General features: G+C 39.1%; 1 protein-coding gene across 2 annotated transcripts in view; it reads right to left on the bottom strand.

Annotated features, from left to right (window-relative positions):
* TPD52 (tumor protein D52) overlaps positions 1-19,635 on the bottom strand; it is a 119,094-nt gene that overhangs the window by 23,698 nt on the left and 75,761 nt on the right. The window contains exon 3 of one of the 2 annotated variants that reach the window (XM_064650167.1): positions 11,803-11,856. The exons of the other annotated variant lie outside the window; for it this stretch is intronic. Within the exon in view, the coding sequence (XP_064506237.1) occupies positions 11,803-11,856 (54 nt within the window). The remainder of the gene's footprint in view (positions 1-11,802; positions 11,857-19,635) is intronic. 2 annotated transcript variants of the gene reach the window in all.

Genomic DNA, 19,635 nt, shown 5'->3' with positions numbered 1-19,635 from the left:
TTCCTAGTAGGAAACACCCTTCCTCCAGCTGTAAGGACAACTGAGCAGCTGCCTTAATAACCAATGCCAACTCTACATATTAATACATAAAAGCAGCTGCCTGCCTGCCTATGCAGCTGAAGGAAAAGTGCTGGAGGCACAGGCCAGTATCTAATACTGGCTCTGATTGCAAAGGCAGCTGCTTGCTTCATACAGCTGCAGGAAGAGTGCTAGGTATCAAAGTAAGAGGAGAAATGGAAGATGAAATGGCTCAAGCTGTGTAATCATAATTCCCAGAATTTATAAGAGATACTTGCATCCCTAATCTCTGATCCTTAGCTGCCCATTTGTGAACTGGGGTTACAGAAGTATGGGATAAATATGCCTCTCTGCTCATAGGATCCCAAAAAATTAAATTCATTTGTGACTGTGAAGCATACTAATATAGAGATATCCTACCAATGCCAAGAAGAAATAGGGAATTGTATCTTCTTCATGAACTAGTCAAAGCATGGCATTGCTGTTCATTACATAAATACCATTCCTTCTCTGCATTAAACAATATTAGGGACTTTAAAAAAATTTAAGATGAAAATGAAGCACTCAGTTCCTGAGTGCTGGCCAGATTGTGAAAACGTCTATAAGGATCTCTTTGGTTGCTTGTTGAGCATGTTTGTGCGTGAGAAAGAAGTGCACAACACATACAAATTAGAGAAAAATGCCCTGCTTCCCTGCTCTGACTCAGTAGGCATATGTAGTAGTCTTATTCACTGCATAAAATAAATACTGTATGCAGCTTATACTGCTTTGGGAAAAAGCAATCTCCGTCGATATTCAGCAGCTGATGACAAACACTGAACAAGCTATATTCTCAAACTGGTACAGAAACTGCATGTAATTACTAGCACAAGGAGCTTTCTCATCCCCTTCCTTTTGAAAGGGCAACTACAGCGCCAGCAGAACTGACCAGACTCTTTGAGCTGGAAACAGGGAAGAAAGGGCACATAACTGGAAAACAGATGGAGATGTCTCAGAAATACAGGATCTACACTGAAGTGGACTTCAGTATATGAGGCACAAGGGTGGGATGAAACACAGGACAAGAATCAGAAGTGAAGGGAAATTTGAGGGCAGAAGACAGGATGAGGAGCTTAGTACAGCATAGGTTCTTCTTAACTTAACCACCTCTTAACTTCGGGTCTCATTTTCAGAGTGGGACCAAGGGGATGCTCCTGGGTTGGAAAGCTCCGATTCAGGCACAGAGAATCTCCAGTAACTCTGTGAGAACCAGCACAGGGCTGGCACAACTGGTAGGTTTCTGTGCTGCCAGGTACCTCTGACCAGGCCCATGGTGTAACCTTTAGTACCAACACCATGTCTCTCCCTGTTCTCTAGAACATCCCAGACTTCATTTAGCTAAAGCTGAGATGACCCACCTTTCTGTCATTTTTGCTTCATTTCTGAACAAACGTCTGGGAATGGAAAATCATTTGGAAATTGCCATCTCTATTCTCAACTAGTAATACACAATTACTGGCTGGGCAATGGTATAAACGCAACTTGACAGCTACCAGGGCTGCTGGCAGAATACAGCAACAACCAATACTTGTATACTGACTTACTAGAAACTTTGTAATCAAATGTTCCCCTAAGAAATACCTGATACACCATGGAAACTGTCTACCTTCAAATCATCAGAAATATTTCATATCCCCTTGGATTATATCACACAGCACTTCTTAAAGAAAAGAAATAAATTGATCAAGAAGTTTTTTAGACAAAGAAGTCCTATGTTTTTCTTCGCATTATTAAAGAAGGCAAGCAGAAAAAAAATTACAAAGAAAATAAAACCTCATAGTATTACTAACTACCCTTCCTCAGTTTTTCTAGGCTTTTGGTGAAGCTCAAAGATCATGTACTGAAAATGGCACACTAAGAAAATGAATAAAGCTTCTTTTCAGATACTCTGTGTCCCAGCCTTGGTCACCTTAATGCAAAGTCACTATGAATGAGTGAGCATTGTAGTCTGCTGCTACAGCGACCTGTGGCTGCGTGATTACCCATCATGTAAGCTACCTCAGGTTCATCTGAGTCTCCTCAGGTCAAGTCCCTCGAGGTGATGACAGCACAGTATAATACCTCAGAGACAGGCCCTTGCTGGAAGATGCCATATTTCACAGGAACCATTCATATTCACTGCCTACATCTTGCTCAAGAATACTGTTACTGCAGAAAACCCAGCACTAACATAAACATTAACAGCTTTATATAAGACATTAGTGAGCAGATGACCATGTTCACAAGTAATGACTGTCCAAAGACAGTGCAATTCATTCCACTGAAAAGCCCTCCCCATCAAAATCTCACGAGGAATAGAGACCAGGCAGAACTAGCACATGGCATAACCAGCACATGGCATAACCAAAGAAGCTCAGATAGGCTTTCGTGGTTTCAATCTCCTCCATCCATCTTTTGTTTTTCCCCCAAACTGAGGATATAACTACATATACTGAAACAACATACATTTAAATGATTGGTACTACTATACATGCCTGCAACGCACTGGTTTAATACCAAATAAATTTTTGGTATCAACACTGGCATAAAATTGAGTAAAGTTATGAAGACAGCTCTTCGCTGTGCTGTTGGCTGTGTTTTTTATGTTTCAGAACTAAAGCACACAGTAAACAGACCACTCATAATTCTCATTATAGGCCCAATTATACATAAAACTGCGGTTGATAATTAGTGCTTCCTTCTCAATTCCCTGTCATTCGCACAACACAGTTAATGGAATGGAAGGCACCAGTGTGTGACATGGCACATTTTCATCAATACTCTACATACAAAGGTAAAATTAATTCACTACCAAAAATGTTGTCTTCCACTGTTCTATTAGTCAAGAACTCCCTTGTCCCCTCTCTTGCAAATGAAAGATTCTTTCAGTTTCCCCCCAAAATGGGAACGGCATTTTCCTCTTTCTGGGATACATCTCTTGCATTGAATGCTAAAGTACATTGAAATAACAGCTGAAGAAATCAAGCAAAAGCTTTCAAAATGTCTCCAAAGCCAACTACTTAAAGCAGAAGAGGAATGGCAAACTATAAAAGCCAAAAGATAACATCAACAGTGGCAGCGTACCACGGAAGGTGATTCCACCCCTCTACTCCACTTTGCTGAGACCCCACCTGGAGTGCTGCATCCAGCTCCGGGGGCCCCAAAACAACCGACATGGACTTGTCAGACCAGGTTCAGGGAAGGGCTGGAAAACTTGTCATACAAAGAAAGGCTCTGAAAGTTGGGACTGTTCAGCCTGGAGAAGAGAAGGCTCCAAGGGAGAGCTCACTGCAGCTTTCAACATATAAAGGGGGCTTATTGGAAAATGAGGACAGACTTTCTACCAAAGCCTGTAGTGACAGGAAAAGGGCCCAAGGTTTTAAACTGAGAGTAGGTTTTGGTTGAACATAAGGAAGAAAATTTTATGATGAGGATGGTGAAACACTAGAACAGGTTGTCCAGAAAAGTTGTGGATCCAAGGCCAGGTTGGATGGAGCTTTGAGCAACACGATCTAGTGAAAGTGTCCCTGCCCAAGGCAGAGGAGTTAGAACTATATGATCTTTAATGTCCCTTCCAACCCAAACCATTCTGTGATTCTATGGTTCTCCTAACTGAAGACCAGATTCCTAACATGGCAGTAAACACATCAGTTCTATGAAAAGAATGATTTCTCTCGATCAACACCAGTGAAGGATATGGAGATTTTTAGCACATTTTAGGGTTTTCTCTAGTTTAGTCATGTTTAGAGAAATAATGGCTAGAATATCCTGCTTTTAGTTACTCTGCTGCTCTCCTAAAGACTCTCCATTTCACTACCATCAGACAGGTATCATACCTGCAATAACAGAGGCACAACAGGAATAGCGGCTGATGTAAAACTGGAAGATGTACAGGATAGGGAAGAAATAAGAACAAAACTGTTCCACCTATCTCTGAAACAACAGGTGCCAGCAGAACACGCAGCCCTGGGTAGCAAAATCTCCCATAAATACTCCCAGTTGCACTGCAGAGACAGGCCAATCCCTTACAGCCAAGTACACAAGCAATAAGCACTCTGTGGAGAAGACAACAGTCTTAAGCTGCTACTCCTCTATTCACAGCATAATAACTATGCTACTTTATACAGGCTGTTTTCGTTATAATCTACAAGTGGCAACTGCAATCTGTACACAGTTTGGGAGGACAATTTCTCAAGAAGAGTCCAATACTCTTATTTAGCTTTTACTTTTCTGAAATTAAACTTTCAATAGGAACCTTTCCCTACAAACAAGTCTTAAATAGAAGAAGCCCACTAAACAACTACAATAGGCAATGGACAATAACTGCTGGGTTTATGGCAAAACCTATATTTTTGTAAAAAGCCACATAATTCTCCATGTATTTGTATCCAAAACATAAGAAAACACTTGTTTATAGGACCATATGCAGCATTTCTATCTTAGCATTCAGAAATATTTGTTATATTTATTAAAACATCAGGCAATATTTAACTCTAGCAACTGGCTGAGGGACAATGATATAATAACATGCTATTATGTAGTATGTTACTCAGTATTAACACTCCTAGCCTATTCTTAAAAATATTAAGTAAGGAAAAAAAAGCATTTAAACACTAAGGAAGAAGGCAGTGTTGAGTTCTTCTCACTGTAAAGCAAAGGAGAAGAATCCTGCTGACACCCTCCATTACATCACAGTTCTGCAAATTGGCACAAGCAGAGAAAGATGCTTCACTAGCTCCAAGCTGCTCTGCAGTCTAACTGCCAGAAAACAGATGCTGGGAAGCCATAGCAACATTTATGCCATTTATCAGAAGAGTCCTTTGCAATTATGATAAAATTTCAGCCAGGAAGAATAACGTCTCCTGGTTAAAACACGGAAATTATAAATTCACTTACTTCCTACTCCTGCCAAAAAAGTCTGTGTTCATGAGCATCTTACAATTTCCATGCTGTAATTTTTTTTTTTCATAAAATGGGAATAATAGTTTGTTATAGCAGTGGGATTTTGAAAAACATGTTTCATTAATATTTACAACATTCCTCTTGAGGATTCCAGAGTCAGTGACAGAAATCAGTAATTTGATATGACAACTTGTACAGAGACACATATTATTGACAGTTATTCATACAAACTAGAATATGCAGTAGGCTGTTTCCCTACAACGTCATCAACCCTTCGTATGAACCTAAGATCATAAATAGGAACAGGTATTTTATTCTGAGGATGCACAAAACAGGCAAGGTGATACAACTCCTAGCCCAAAAAGCCTACAAACTTATTTTTAATGAAAAATTAATAGAGCTTAAAACAGCAGAAGGAAAGGACAAGTAAAGATGAAAAACAGGCCAGGATGCTACTCAGGATGTAGTTTAAAAAGTACAGATCCTGTTAACTCAGAACAATTTTCACTAAATAAATATGGACTGAGGTTCATAGTCCTATTATCCATACTACGAAGAGGTTACAATCAAAATGGTAGGAAGAAAAAAATTTCTAAGACAAGTCAATAAAAGAAAAGAAGAAAAAAGTAAAAGACAAGGATAGAAAAAAACCCCAATTTGTTCTGCAGTCAGGGTAGCTGGGCATATGTCTTTAGGGTTCCTATGTATGTGTATCCATATACTTCTGTGCTGCAGTCTCTGCTGGTCTAGTTCAACCTAAATATTCAGCAAATCACCCCACAGGCCAGTGAGCTCTCCTTATCTCCCTCTCCTTAGCTTTCCTCCTCGTGGGAAAATGCCCCTGGACAGGAGTACTATTCTCATGGGGTTTGGCTGAGTGGAAGCAGTGGCTGCAGGTTGTATCTTGTACCTGGCTGTGAAACCCGGTGGGTGCTGCCACATTTCGTCTCCTGCATCTCTACTCCCACCACAAGCCAAGCAGCTAAACATTTAAGCAAGTGAAAAGGCTTTTAACCTTCAAATGCAGTTTGCTGTCTTACAGAAGGCTTACAAAGGAGGGTACGCTGATCCATTTCATGCAGTTTTAAAAGCTACTTGGAAAAGAGCTGGGTTTTCAGGAAGTATTTCAGGGGGTGATGGAGTCACAATTTACAGCGAGACACTGCCAGTCCCAAGGGAAAGCAGGAGGGATCCAATGCTTTTATCTATAACAAACTTGCTCAACTTGGCTTGTGCTCACAGTGCGCTGGCGAGGCGGGCTGGCTCTGCTCGCACAACGGCACTTGTGTCTTCCCAAGGCTCCTCAAGTTCCCACCAAGCTCTTACTCCACAGGACAGAACAGCAGAGTACTTGTTTGCTTCAACATACTTTTTCATTAGAGAAGAAATGTTGGTTTCAGGGGACGTTTCAAAAATAATTAAGTATAACAAAAGCATCCCTTCAGTCTGGGATTACTACCTATGAAAACTTTAAATTTTACTTCCACATGCCAAAACACAGACCATGCAGAATATGGTAATACCAGATACAACACTTAGATTACAAATCAAACCCAAAATCAAAACTATGTCTGTAAAAACAGCATCAGTTCCCTTTTTATCCTCAATAAGTTGAAACTGAATAAATAAATAAAACTCTAAAACTCATAAATGCAAAATCAGACTCAAAATTCAACAGCCTATATAAAAAAAATTTCATAATATTTTGGATACCATCCTTCACCAGCCCCCCTATGTCTTCTTCAATTCCAACATATGTTTGTGTCTCTGCTTGAGATAATTTTTGATAGCAGGCAAACTAATTAAACATTCTTTAGAAGCCACAGGGCTGAAGTCACCGTGCGGTGACTAAACACTGCAGCTGTCAGGAGAGGCAAAGTGGGTTCCCATCCTAATCCTGCACTGACCTCGGAGCCGAGCCTGAGAACCTGTCAGAAAGGTGCTCTCACAGCACAAGACAGCGAGCAGCAGCTGCTTATGCTCAGCAGGCTGCAGCCAGTCTTTTTTTTTACTTCCATTTTTTTTATTCTCTTTTTTTTCTTTTTTTCTTCCTTGTATTTTTTTTTACTGTCACTCTGGATACACACTGCATGGCACTCGTGTATGCACATCCCTGCTCCTGGTGAGAAGGAGCTGCCTGTGAGCTCAGTTTTTGACATGCTCAAGCCCTTATCAAGATGAAACCCAATGTCCTCTAGTCAAACTGCAGGCAGAAAACCTGTACCCACCTTGTGTGTGGGATGAGAAGCATGAAAGATATATTTAAAGGTATTTCCAAATCCAATTACATGCAGGTATTTGACAATGTTAATTCTTTTATGCAATTAACAATAGTATTAAGCTTTTTTCCCCTTGAAAATAAAGAAAATTAATTTGAAAAGTATATCAATAATACAAGCAAAAGGGAAAAAGAGCCTCTTTATCATACTAAATTAGTCACTAAAGCATAAACATGTGGCAGAATATTTAACATATCTTTAATTCGAAGGTGTGATTTTTCTTAAAGACAAGGCAGAAAGAAGAGAAAAAGCAACCCTTTTCAAGTATTTTAACTGAGATGCAATGCAGATCCAATATTAACTCAGTGAAAAACCTGACAAATAACAGACCCGAGATGGAAAACCGGAATAATGCCTTTGAATTAGATATTCATTCAAACAAACGAACCTCAGTGATTCAACTTGGTATGGTCTGTCCACAATGGCTCAAATTACTAAACTGACTTGAAGACAGCTGTGTTCTGCCTGAAGATCAATAAAGGAGGTGGCTTATCGGTGGTGACAATACTCTTGTCACCATGCATTTATCCCACTTTGGCACCTTAGAGCAGTCTAATTTTCTAAAATATACAAGGATGCAAAAATTATGACTGTTTATGGAAAGCTAATTCTGAAAGGAAGAGATTGAAAAAGGACAGTTTTTTGTAGGAGTTACTTAAATACAATTTAAACAATTACTCACCATCTCAGCATTACTCAGAACAGCCTCATCAGTTTTGCTTCCAGTTCACTGCAAGCTCTGATTCTTGTCACAGGTATCCAGAATCTTCCTTTGGTACCACAAGCTCATCCTTCCACCACTAATTAAACAACTCATCAAGTTTCCTCCTTCAATCATAGAATCATAGAAAGGTCAGGGTTGGAAGTGACCTGAAAGGTCCTCTAGTTCTAACCCCTCTGCCATGGGCAAGGACACTTTCCCCTACACCAGGTTGCTCAAAGCCCCATCCTGCCTGGCCTTGAACATTTCCAGGGATGGAGCATCCCCAGCTTCTCTGGACAACCTGTTCCAGTGCCTCACTACCCTCACAGGACAGAATTTCTTCCTAATATCCAATGTAAATCTACCCTCCTTGAGCTTAAAGCCATTCCCCCTTGTTCTATCAATGCCCTTGTAAAAAGTCCGTCTACAGCCTTCTTGTAGCCCCCTTTAAGTACTGGAAGGTTCTATAAGGTCTCTCCACAGCCTTCTCTTCTCCAGGTTGAATAATTGCAACTCTCTCAGCCTGTCTTCATAGGAGAAATGCTCTGGCCCTGTGATCATATTCATGCTGCTCCTCTGGACCCGCTCCAGCAGGTCCATGAAACCTTGAATACATAAGGAAACAAGGAACAAGCCTAAAGGGTTTTCAATCCAACTTTTGCAAATTTGACCCATGTATTTCCTGGTTTTGTACCGTGGGGCGTTTCGTGACTGGAAGACTCATACTGGTTTCAGTGAAGAAAAACTTAATTACAGATAGCAAAGTCCCAACTACACTAAGTTCTCACATAAAACTTGTGATATCCAACACCAAGATATCGAAAAAAATGTCATTTCATGATTGATACTGGTCTGAGCTCAGAAAAAAATACATCTTAAACTAGCCGAGCAGGGTTACTGCCTTTTTCTGAAGTAATTTTCAGACATTCTGCTTTCTTACTGCTTCTCAAAGGTACATGACAAATGTAACTTAGATGACAAAACCATCAGACCTCCTCTAAGTGCTGGGAATTGAGGAGAGCACTTGAGTTCCACCACCTCCTGTGAAGAGCATTTTCCTGCTAATTTCTCGGACTGCATCAAGCCAACCAAAGACTCAGTTTCCCAACTGTCAGGAGTATGGGAGACAGGTAAGTAACAGGCACCTGGCAACAGCACCATCACTCCTCCAGGCATCAGGCCACCCCTGAGGAAACAACAGCTAGAAGTTCCTTGGCAAAACAGGTTACCAGGAGCTCATCAAATCTCACCTTTGATCAGCACACCAGCTTATGAAACACAGCACTGTATTAGAAGATATTCATCCCTTGGACTTAGAGGTATTTCAAGACACAGGGCATTATTATACATATGAGAGATCTTCTAGTGGGCAGATTTCTATTATCTAAAGGTATTCTTGACACTGAAGCATGAGGAGTTATTTATTCCCAAGTGAAAACCTAAGTCTTCAAGACACAGGCTCTGCAAAGAGTGCCTGCCTGCATGAGAACTACCCCATGGCACACCTCTGTGCTTCAAGGCAAGCCGCGTTCCTTCAGCTGGGGCTCCCTCTAGGAAGCAAACTTCGCAAATGAGATATGAATTAAATGCTGTAAAACCAAAATTCTGTATGAAACTTTACCCCTGGGAAAAAGAAACGAGTGGATTGCTTGCGACAGGTGTTAGCTGTGCCTCTCGCGGCACTACCGAAATGTGCGCACGTACATGGTGAAGGGTGCAGGAGATGGGACCTAATAAAACAAAACTCCACCAACCCTAATCTACAGAAGGGTGTGGGCAAAACTGCTTTTAAACTTCAAAGTGAAGTTGGTACCATTATCCCATCATACTTAACTAATACTCAAAGTGACTAAAACCTTAAGGGTTTATAAACTATGAGCAGCTGAGCCTGGATGCACTGACTATACAACATAAGGCTCACTACTGTGAACAGCCCACAAAATACCTATTAAAACTCTGTGTAAGAAGTTTTAAGCTTGATAACATGAGTGTGCACAGATGAGCTCTTTTAAATAAAAAAGTTTTTCTTGCCATAAGTGAGAATCCTGAGTAAGTACACAGACTGTTTCCAACCAGAGATTTTTAACAGCCTCATTATGAGCTGAAATAAAAGATGCTTTTCTCATGAATCAAAATTTTTACTGCAAAAATGTATCTTTTTATTTTCTTAGAGGTTACCTGATTTATTACTAAAAATACTGAAGAAAAATTTTATACTTTTGTCAGTACACATCACGTAGTTCACTATATAATTAATGCTTCTGCTATGATTAAAGTTGGTTATAAAGCAACCTTCTGCAAAATGCCTAAAAGTTGTATTTTCAAATCAAGAAAAGAGGATTACCAGAACAGGAGATATGCTGTTAGGGAAATGACTGATTGACAAAATGGGGTACTTGCTATATTGCCAGCTGCCCTAGGTGTTTGCCTGCAGAGAGAGGCTGTACTGCTACTCTCATAACTATAACCATTTGCCAATATACACCTGACAGGTGCCAACTTCAAGCCCGGGTAAAACAAAAGCATTACTACAGGCACCACTTCTGCAATCTATCAGCTCTATCAGCTGCAGGGTGCAAGAAGCTAAAACAAACTGTTCATGGATAAGCTGGCTACGCTGCTACATTGCATGTTACACGCATTAAATGCCAATTTGCCCAGTCATAAAGTTTTGATTACATTTAATACTCTAAGGGAGAAAATAAAGGACTTGAGGGGATACACACAGTATCTGGAGTGGATCTTTTCAGAATTAAACCTTCTCAAACTTCAATTTCTAATCATGGTATTGGATGGTTTATTACATTTTAACCATCTTCCTCATCAAACAATAGGAATTCCTTATTTCATATTCACATAGAAACAGAGCAGCGTTCTTGCTCTCCATCTGCTGGCTCTGCAGCAGCAGTTGACCATGACTTCCAGAACACTCTCATTGCTGATAAGTCAGCAAGGAACAAAACACACAAAGGGTTTATCCTACACCCCTTGCTATTAATATTTTATGAAGTTGTGTCTGTAATGAAATGAAAGTAGACATTACAGAACCAAAAATAATCCCAGAACTTATGGGATATGAAGGTGATGACTTGGGCTTTATGACTTCAAAGAATTCATTGCTTTAATCATACTAATTTCTTCTGAGTAAATTTACTCCAGACTGGATATCTGTTAAGAATGCTATTTGTTTTTATTTACTACATCATAATAATTGTGATTATCATTGATTTATATCACTGATATAACATTACTGACCTCACAGCTTACAATGTGCCATATTCTAGAGTCCTTCTACTTGATCCAAGTGTTAATTTAACAGTTACCTTCAAAATAATCCCACAAACAGAGCCCACCATGAGAGCTGGTATCCAATCTCTTACTGACAGGTTCTAATAACCAGTACACTAAGTTCTTTTAAAAAGCTAATGGCAAATTAAAAGTTCCACATATATATTTGCACTCTTGCTTGTCTCTGAGAGACAGACATACTCCAGTACACACGCTAGCACAGAGCAGAGCTTTAGAAGATGGACTCATTGGACAGGCTGGGCTAAAGTGGCAGCCAGTGGTTAAACAAGGTGGTTTAACTTATCCAACAACCTCTGACGTGCTGCATGATCAAACTTATAGTGGAATCAATGGGACAACTCCAAAGAAACTGCTTCTCTGGTTTCCCTAAACACTCCTGTATCACACAACACTGCTCAAGCTGTGGACAAGAATGACCCAGGTGCCAAGAATAAAGTGACTTTTAAAGCACACTAGCAATATCTGCCAGCATCCCATTTATGTTCTTTGAGGTTTTCACATATCTGATTTCCCACTCACTTGATTTGCCTGAAATTTCATTTTACTCTTTTCCTAGCCCAGGGCACTGGTTACCTTGTAGTACTACCACAGTCTGTCCAGATGGTGTTCCAAGATCCACTCCAGCTTCTACAAGGAAAGGAGAGGCAGTCATTAGAGGCCCTCCTGCCTCCCTTTTCAGTGGGAAAACTAAAAGACTGTGTAATTGGGATTAGATGGTTTGGTGCAAGGCTGAAAGGAGCCAAACTACAGATCTGCATCATTTCAAACCAGTTTACTTGAATTTGCAGAGGTTTTCAGAGGGTCTCTTGCAAGGAGATCATAAAAAAAACCCACCGCACACAGAACACCACACTAAGCTGTCAGAGAATAAGAACGATAACCATAACATCGATGAATGGGAAAAACATAAAAAAACCCCAGGAATAAAGTGGTTAATTTTCTCAATAAAGGGAAATCATCAGTCAAGTCCCATGGAATGTAATACTTCAATCTATATACAAACTGTCTCCCCTTAAAATCTGTAAGAAGGTTATACTATTTACATTAATAAAAATAATGTTAGTCACAAAGAGCTACATAAGCACCTCACAGAGTAGTGGGAATGGGATATAAAGTGACAAATGAAATTCACCATAGGTAAGTGTGAATCAGGGCACACTGAGGGAAAAATATCCAGACTTCGTGTGCACACTAAACTACTGTCTACTGCTCAGGAAAAAGATTGTGGGGTTACAAGACATGATTTTAAAGAAAACATTTGCCTCGGACTCTGATGCAGTCAAAAACCAAACTGAGCATTTACTTTTACCTAAGAAAAAGAAAACTAAATAGAAAATATTTTATGCGGCTGCACAAAAGAACGGCCTTAAAAAGTGACCCCTTTATTTATCCTCTCTCCTGTAAGAGAATATAGGTGAACTTCCAAGTGTGTAGAGAACAGTGGGAAAAATATCTGGGACTGTTCAGCCTCAAAAAGGAAGGACTGAACGGTGTGACCAGTACCCCCTGACCCTGACCCCTGGTAAACCTCAAGTTTGTGTGACAAACAGGAATGCATTTGAGTCTTGAGTCACAGAAAACACCGAGTGAGTAAAATGGTTCATTGTTGCTTCTAATTTAGGAGTAAGTGGGCATTAAATAAAACCGGCATGATAAGCTAAGAAAAAAATAACTTCATTTATCACAGAGGCTGCGATACTCTGTCACAAGTTATTGCAGGTGGTGAAACAATTGACAGAAGTTCAAGGAGTGTTTTACTGGGGTAGGGGAGACCAGTGAAGGGCTATTAACCACAAGGACATTATCTCTTGCTCTGGAAGACCCTCCAGCCACAAGCAGCTGGAAGCTGAACAAAAGCACCGCTCCCTTATTGCCCTGTCCATAAACCTTTCCCAGGCACTGGCTACTGTTGGGAACTGGGTACTGCAAGAGGTACTGCTGTCTGACCCAAAATGGCTGTTTTTACATTTTTGTTTCTGCCACAAGAAGCCACAGGCAACCACAATGAGAGGCTCTGGGGGTAGGCAATCAGCTCCCAGGCAGGCTGGAGAGAGGCAGATACAACAGCTCAGCTAAGAAGTCCTTCCCTTCCTCTCACTTCTGTGTTCTGCATCCATTCAAAACACCTTAAAAACCTCAATTATTTTCAAATATCTCCAGATATGAGTTAAATAGATGCTATTAAAGGGAAGTAAAGTCTTTAAAAGCTACCCTTATACTTAAACCAAAACATTCAAAGACCAGGAATCTCACCACTTACCTGGAAGAAAAACTTAGTCATTGAAAAAGGAAAACACAGATGCCCTGGAAACTTTCTGTTGTTCAAACAAAAATGAAAAGGTTCTAAAAATCACTGGTATAAAAATACTGATGTAAAAATAAGGTCTAAATCTAAATTGAAGGTAATTCAGCAAAACTTTATTCTTTCTTCTCACCAGGAATGCAACTTTGTTTTAACTGGTTTAAATTTTTTAAACAACTGAATTTTTTTATACTTGTACTGCCTCTCATTTGAAGTAATAAAAACCTGAAAAAGTGCTGAACAAACTGTTACTCCTTTCATGTATTTATACCTATTAAAATGCACGCAACTGACTCAGCACTTGTTTTAACATGATTTAATCAAAACCAATAGATCCTACGTTGAAAATGTACATTTCCTGTGACTGAATAGGTGTAGCTAAGAGTTTTTCCACAGCTAACCCTTTATTCTCAGGGAAACCCTCGATAACATACTTTATTCACCAAAAACTCACTGTGACCAACGTTCATCTGACGTGGCAGAGGGTCACACTCAGTATCAGTGCTTCAATGAACTAAAATCATGCTCATAGAGTAGTGTGAAAGGCCACAAGTGTCTTTTGACCAGTGACTACCTGTTCTTACTGCAGGATATCACAGATACACCATGACGATGGCAGATATGGGGTTCTTCCCCCCAAAAATGGGAAGCCAGTCAATGCCATCTTCCCAACCCAACCCATTTTACCACACGTGAGGATTTGTCCCACCTCCCGGCCTAAGAAATTCTCTTGACAAAAGGACAGACTCAGTGGTTTCTCAGACAACCGTAGATGGAGAGGAAGGATGGAGAAGGAAGCTGTATGGATCACCAACATGGGAAGGGTGAAAAAAGTCATCGTAATAATAATAACATCTATAAAACCACCCCTTTATATTTATCTAGAAAAGCTATTTACCTAGAAAAGTTATTCCTTATAATTTGGTTTTTGGAGTGGGAGGAGGAGTGGACACACATGATTTTCTTTCTTCATACATAGCTTCATAACTACAGTAACATCAAGGTTTAACTCTGCAGAATCACTGCCTATCATTTGATTCCCAACTCTGCATACGTCCGACACTTTGTACCTTTTGATTGCCACTATTTTTTTTCAGACCCCTTCTCCAACTTGTCAACTTAATTTTCAAACCTAAACCATATTACAGTTTAAAGGAACCAGAAACTGGATTAGCAGCCTCTCAGCTGGGCATCACCTACACATTTAACGAGCACACTCAGTATTCCATCACTCTGATCAATAATGAAAATAGTGGTACCATTAACCCAAGGCAGCGTCCCATGGAAGCAAACTCAGTGAATCTTTTCATTCAGACAATGAACTACCCGCTGACAATCATGCACTATGGTTTTAAAATGAGTTTTGCATGTATTGTATAGCTCCTGACTTCCTAATTTGCTATCGGAAGGTCACTGAGATGTCACAAAAACACTTGCTGATGTCAAGCTTCTGACATGCACTGTTTCTCTTCTGTTCACAAAACATATTGAATTAAACATTTAAAGTATGAGTGAAACATGTGCTATATACTTAATTTTCAAATAATTTAGCTACAGAATTTTTCACTGTAAATATTCATTATAAATTCCAATACGTATTTCCTCACGGTAGATCTTTATTGATCCTCGGAAGTTCTCTCACAAAACAACTGGTCTCAGACAACTGGGTCAAAAGGTTATTTTTACAAGTGTCTAAATACAAATTCACATAGACCTGTTTCATTCCTCAGAATAAACAAACACACACGCAAACAGTTTACAGAAACATAATTTAAGTATGGACTTTGCTCTTCTATTTCTACTTAAAGTGTGTTTTTTATTTGATCTTGTTATTTATTATTAAATATTAATACCAGTAAAGACAATTTTTGGTTCTGAGTTTTTGTACAGTCAGACTGCAATGCATTATTGATGTTGTTGCACCTAAAAGAAGATAACTTTTAGACCTTCACAGTCTGGATTTAGGTGTTTCATTTCCACTGAAATTTAGTGAGAGATAGAAGAGCTCAACTACTGTTAATACCTCCGGAAACTTCCTCAAACTTACAACACATTTTTCTTCAAATACGGGTATGGGACATTTCAATATTCACACAGAACCCAAGATGCAGTCTTACAAATTCTGGGGGGTTTCTTAACTGTGAAAACCATGCCTGCCTACAGACACACCAGCTAGAGAAGCACCTACCCTACTGTTTCTCTGAATATGAGCCTCTACAAATACAATGTTATCGGCTCAATTTTATCCCAAGTCTGTATCTTTGTATTTCTCATTTTAAGATCCAGCAACCTAGTCCTGAAATTATAAGTAGTTTATTATTTCATGTTTAAATAACAGGTTTGGTGGTTTGTTTTCCATTTAATCTGTATCATCCATCCTATGATAATATAGGATTAATTGGTCAACTTGATGTTATATTTTTCCCACCAGGACTGTAAATAGGCCATAATCTTGGGAAAGAAGTATCTATTAATAATTCTTACAAGTAAATCATCCTCATTCTTAAAAAACATGCAGTAATTCCCAATTTGAAAAGAATCATTAGAGGTCATAAATGTTTTTAAAAAAATCTTCTCAGCCTGAAACTTCAAATTCTCCCATTTTTCTGTTTTAAAGCAAGTATTGCACTCATTCTCTACATTGTGCAAAACCAGACTTGCTCTGCCATTTCAACTTGCTCTTCCTTCAACTGCAGGCCACTATGTGCAGCGAGTCGCTGCTAAGCTGCTTTTATTGACAGGTATCTCCCGCCTCACCACAGCCCCACGTCCTTTCTTTTAAAGTCTACAATGGTGAAGCTGGATGGGAAAATGCTTGGGTGCTTTGTTTCAGGTCTGAGCAGCATCTTGCTTTCCCACAACAGGTAGGCACAGCAGAGAGTGCTGCTGAATGCAGGAGACCTCGCCAGAGGATCAAACCACTAGTTACTGCTACTGTCTCAGGCACTGCATATTCTCTACTGACCATGGCTCTTTGCCAAGCTCTAATTAAGACACTTCAGTGTGTCAGGGAGTTAACCCTCTGCTGCACATACCTTCTCCAGAAGCACCAAGGTATGAGCATATTCTTTCTAAAAATACCCGAGCAGCTTTGCCATTACTGGTACTGTGAGGTCTCCAAGCCCTTCAAGTTTTTACCCTGCCAATTCTATAAATGAGGATGAATTAAAGAGGTAGTTGGCACCATGACTTTTAGCAGCATTTCTAAAAGTGAATTAAGCATTCCTCCTGTATGAATTTGGTGTGTATTGCCAAGTCTATTTTCTTTTGAAGAAAAATATCTCACTTTGTCAAAGAGCAGAAATTCCTTTAAAAAAAATTAAGAACAGGCTGTAGAAAATTCTTTACTCTCCAAATAGCTTTTTGTTCTGTTCTTGAAGGCTGTAGAGTAGCAATGTTGCTGTAAGGGAAATGAGGAATCTGAACAATCCAGAGCTGCATTTTTATTTCGCAAGAGATCAAACATAAACACAACATTTGCTGATCTATCAGTCCTATCTATTGGTCTCACGCAAAGAACAACCACCACTGAACTGAATGAGGGGAAGCTGTGACAATAGTCAGAGGGGGTAAAAGGAAGCCCATGCCGAGGCTGTTTGCATCTACTGTAATCTATATTTTCTTCTTCAAAAACCCTGTTTAACCACTGCATCCTGTCTGTACATGGAAATCTTCCCTAATGAAAAGCAATATAAGTCACAATGTGACTGAGAGATAAACTAAGTTAATTTCATTCTAGTAACTGGGGGGGATAATCATAACTTGGATATGAAAAATGTCTATGTGAAATAAAACCAACAGGAAAAAGCAAACTGTTTCAACTTTTAAATAGGTTAAAAAACCAGAAAATGTAGTTGACCAGCCAGCTGTCCTCATATTGCAGAGTATAACAAGGCATTTGTAATGGAGATCTCGATTACTTCAGGGCAACAAAAATCTGAATATTACAGAGTCTAAACGAGGTTAATTTGTAAGCCAATTCCACATCTTTGCTCTTACTGTGCATTAGCCCCAGTGGCAGGAAAACCAGAGCTGTTTTCCAAAGCCATTACTGATCTGATCTGGGTTAGGGACAAGTTTTCCTTTTCTGAAATTTAATTATTTGCTTTAGACAGTATGTTAACAACTAAAATTTCTGATCCTCCCTATACCTGTATTCCTGGAGAGCAACACTTGAGTTCTTCATTTCGAAGAAATCCAGAAACCAACATACGTTACATAAACAAGCTCATAATGTTGTCTTAGTATTAGACAATACTGCCCATTTTTAAACCAAAATAAATGAGATGTCTAGTGGGCTTAAGAATTTTTTTTTAATTTAGTAAGAATAATTTCAAACGTTTTGTGCTATTTCAGTTCTCTGCTGAGATAAATGCACTTTTTTAAAAACCTGAAGAAAATTTTTGTAAGAAAAAATGTTACCATTTAGCTGGATAGTTAGCACAACCATAAGGTCTTTTCCACAGGCTGTATAAAGACAAATCCTAAAAGGAGTAGTGGCAGCAGATAAGCCTTTTTCTACAGGTATTGCCCATTCCTGTGCTTCACTGTCATATTTTCTTTACAGGTGTAATCCACAAACACTATGTATTGGAAAAGGGCTGTCCCACTTGGTGCTATCGGAACATTAATTCCAGTACCCAAAAGGTGTGCCCTCAAATATATTTTTAGAAAGGTTATTTCAGTTTCCATACAATTTTGAACTCGCAGGGGCAATGTGTGCCAAGTGTGTTGTTGTTTTTACACAGAGGTTATAATATCCTGGGGCCCTTTGTTGAAACAAGCCAACTAATTTCTCTCAGAAACCTGTTTTCTTTTTGACTCACACTTCATTCTCCTTCTAAGAAAGGTACATGAATTAGGCCCATTTAGATTATCATTACATATGCATCATATATGAATTGCGTATTTATGCATCGTCTTTAGGGCTGACTTTACCACTAAGTATATCAGCTTCAGAAAGAATCCTATTGATTTCCATTTCCAATGCATACATACCAATTGATGGATAGTACCATTGCATTGTGAATAGTCTCACATAAGCTAACTCATATAAACTAAAACAGAAAAAGAGATGTATTAAAAGTTAATTGCAATCTAATCCTCCATGAAGAAAAGTCTTTTTAAAAGAAAATCAAGCAGAATTGTTTGTAAAAGGTATAATAAATTACTGTAAGTTTTTCAGGCAATAGAACATGCTACTGTGAAAGATAAAGGAAAAGCTGTTAAGCATTGAGCAGAGATATCTTGTTTTCCATTTAATAGTAAACATTTCAAGTACTATCATCTCCAAGAAAAAAAAAAAAAAGAAGAACTCCTCATTACTAATTTCAACTGAAATTTTTTATGGTTATTTGCCTTTCACTTCTGCAAGCTACCACTGCTTGAAGAAAATTAATTAGACCACCAACGTCATGAATTTTTCATTCTGGGAAAACCTCATGAGCCCACACTGACGTTATTCTCCACCAAGTACAGGTCAGGATATTGAGTACACATATTGCATGTGCACTGCATATCCAAGAAGTCTACATTCACTGCTCTCTTATTTTGTCTAGAACTGTAAGAACTTTGTCTATAATGCCTTACTGGCTGAAGCATGAAGCTAAGCTACACATACCATGCAAGGTTTGCCTCAATTTCACTGATGTCACCTGACTGCTCCAAAACACTGAGCACATAATAATTCCCACATCTAAGTTTTCAACCTTTCTTTCATTATACAGCACCACCTTCCAAACATACAAGAGTGGTTAATGCCTATTTCAGTAAGTCGGTGATGTATCTAAGGAAAAATCATCTTTGCCACTTTGTAAAGTGTATTCTTATAACTCCTTTTGAATGACATGCAGAATTACAGATGAGACATCACAGGATGCACATGACATCAAAACTGGGGTATCCAAACTAAAAGTTTGCTCAAGTTTTACTTATTAGGTCAGGGGAAAACACAATTTAACCAGGAAGCTTCTTGATCTCTGCTGAGAATTGTCATTTCAAGTTCTTTCTGAACTTCCTTTTCATAATTGAAGCTGAACAGGTTTTCTCAGTTACAGAATTAAAGTATTTTAAAGAGTGTAAGGCATTTACAGACTTCTACAGGG

Source organism: Pseudopipra pipra, chromosome 1 (assembly GCF_036250125.1).
Source record: "Pseudopipra pipra isolate bDixPip1 chromosome 1, bDixPip1.hap1, whole genome shotgun sequence".
Lineage (NCBI taxonomy): Eukaryota > Metazoa > Chordata > Aves > Passeriformes > Pipridae > Pseudopipra > Pseudopipra pipra.
The sequence above is the reverse complement of the archived record's forward strand: the minus strand, read 5'-3'. Positions and strand labels throughout refer to the sequence as shown.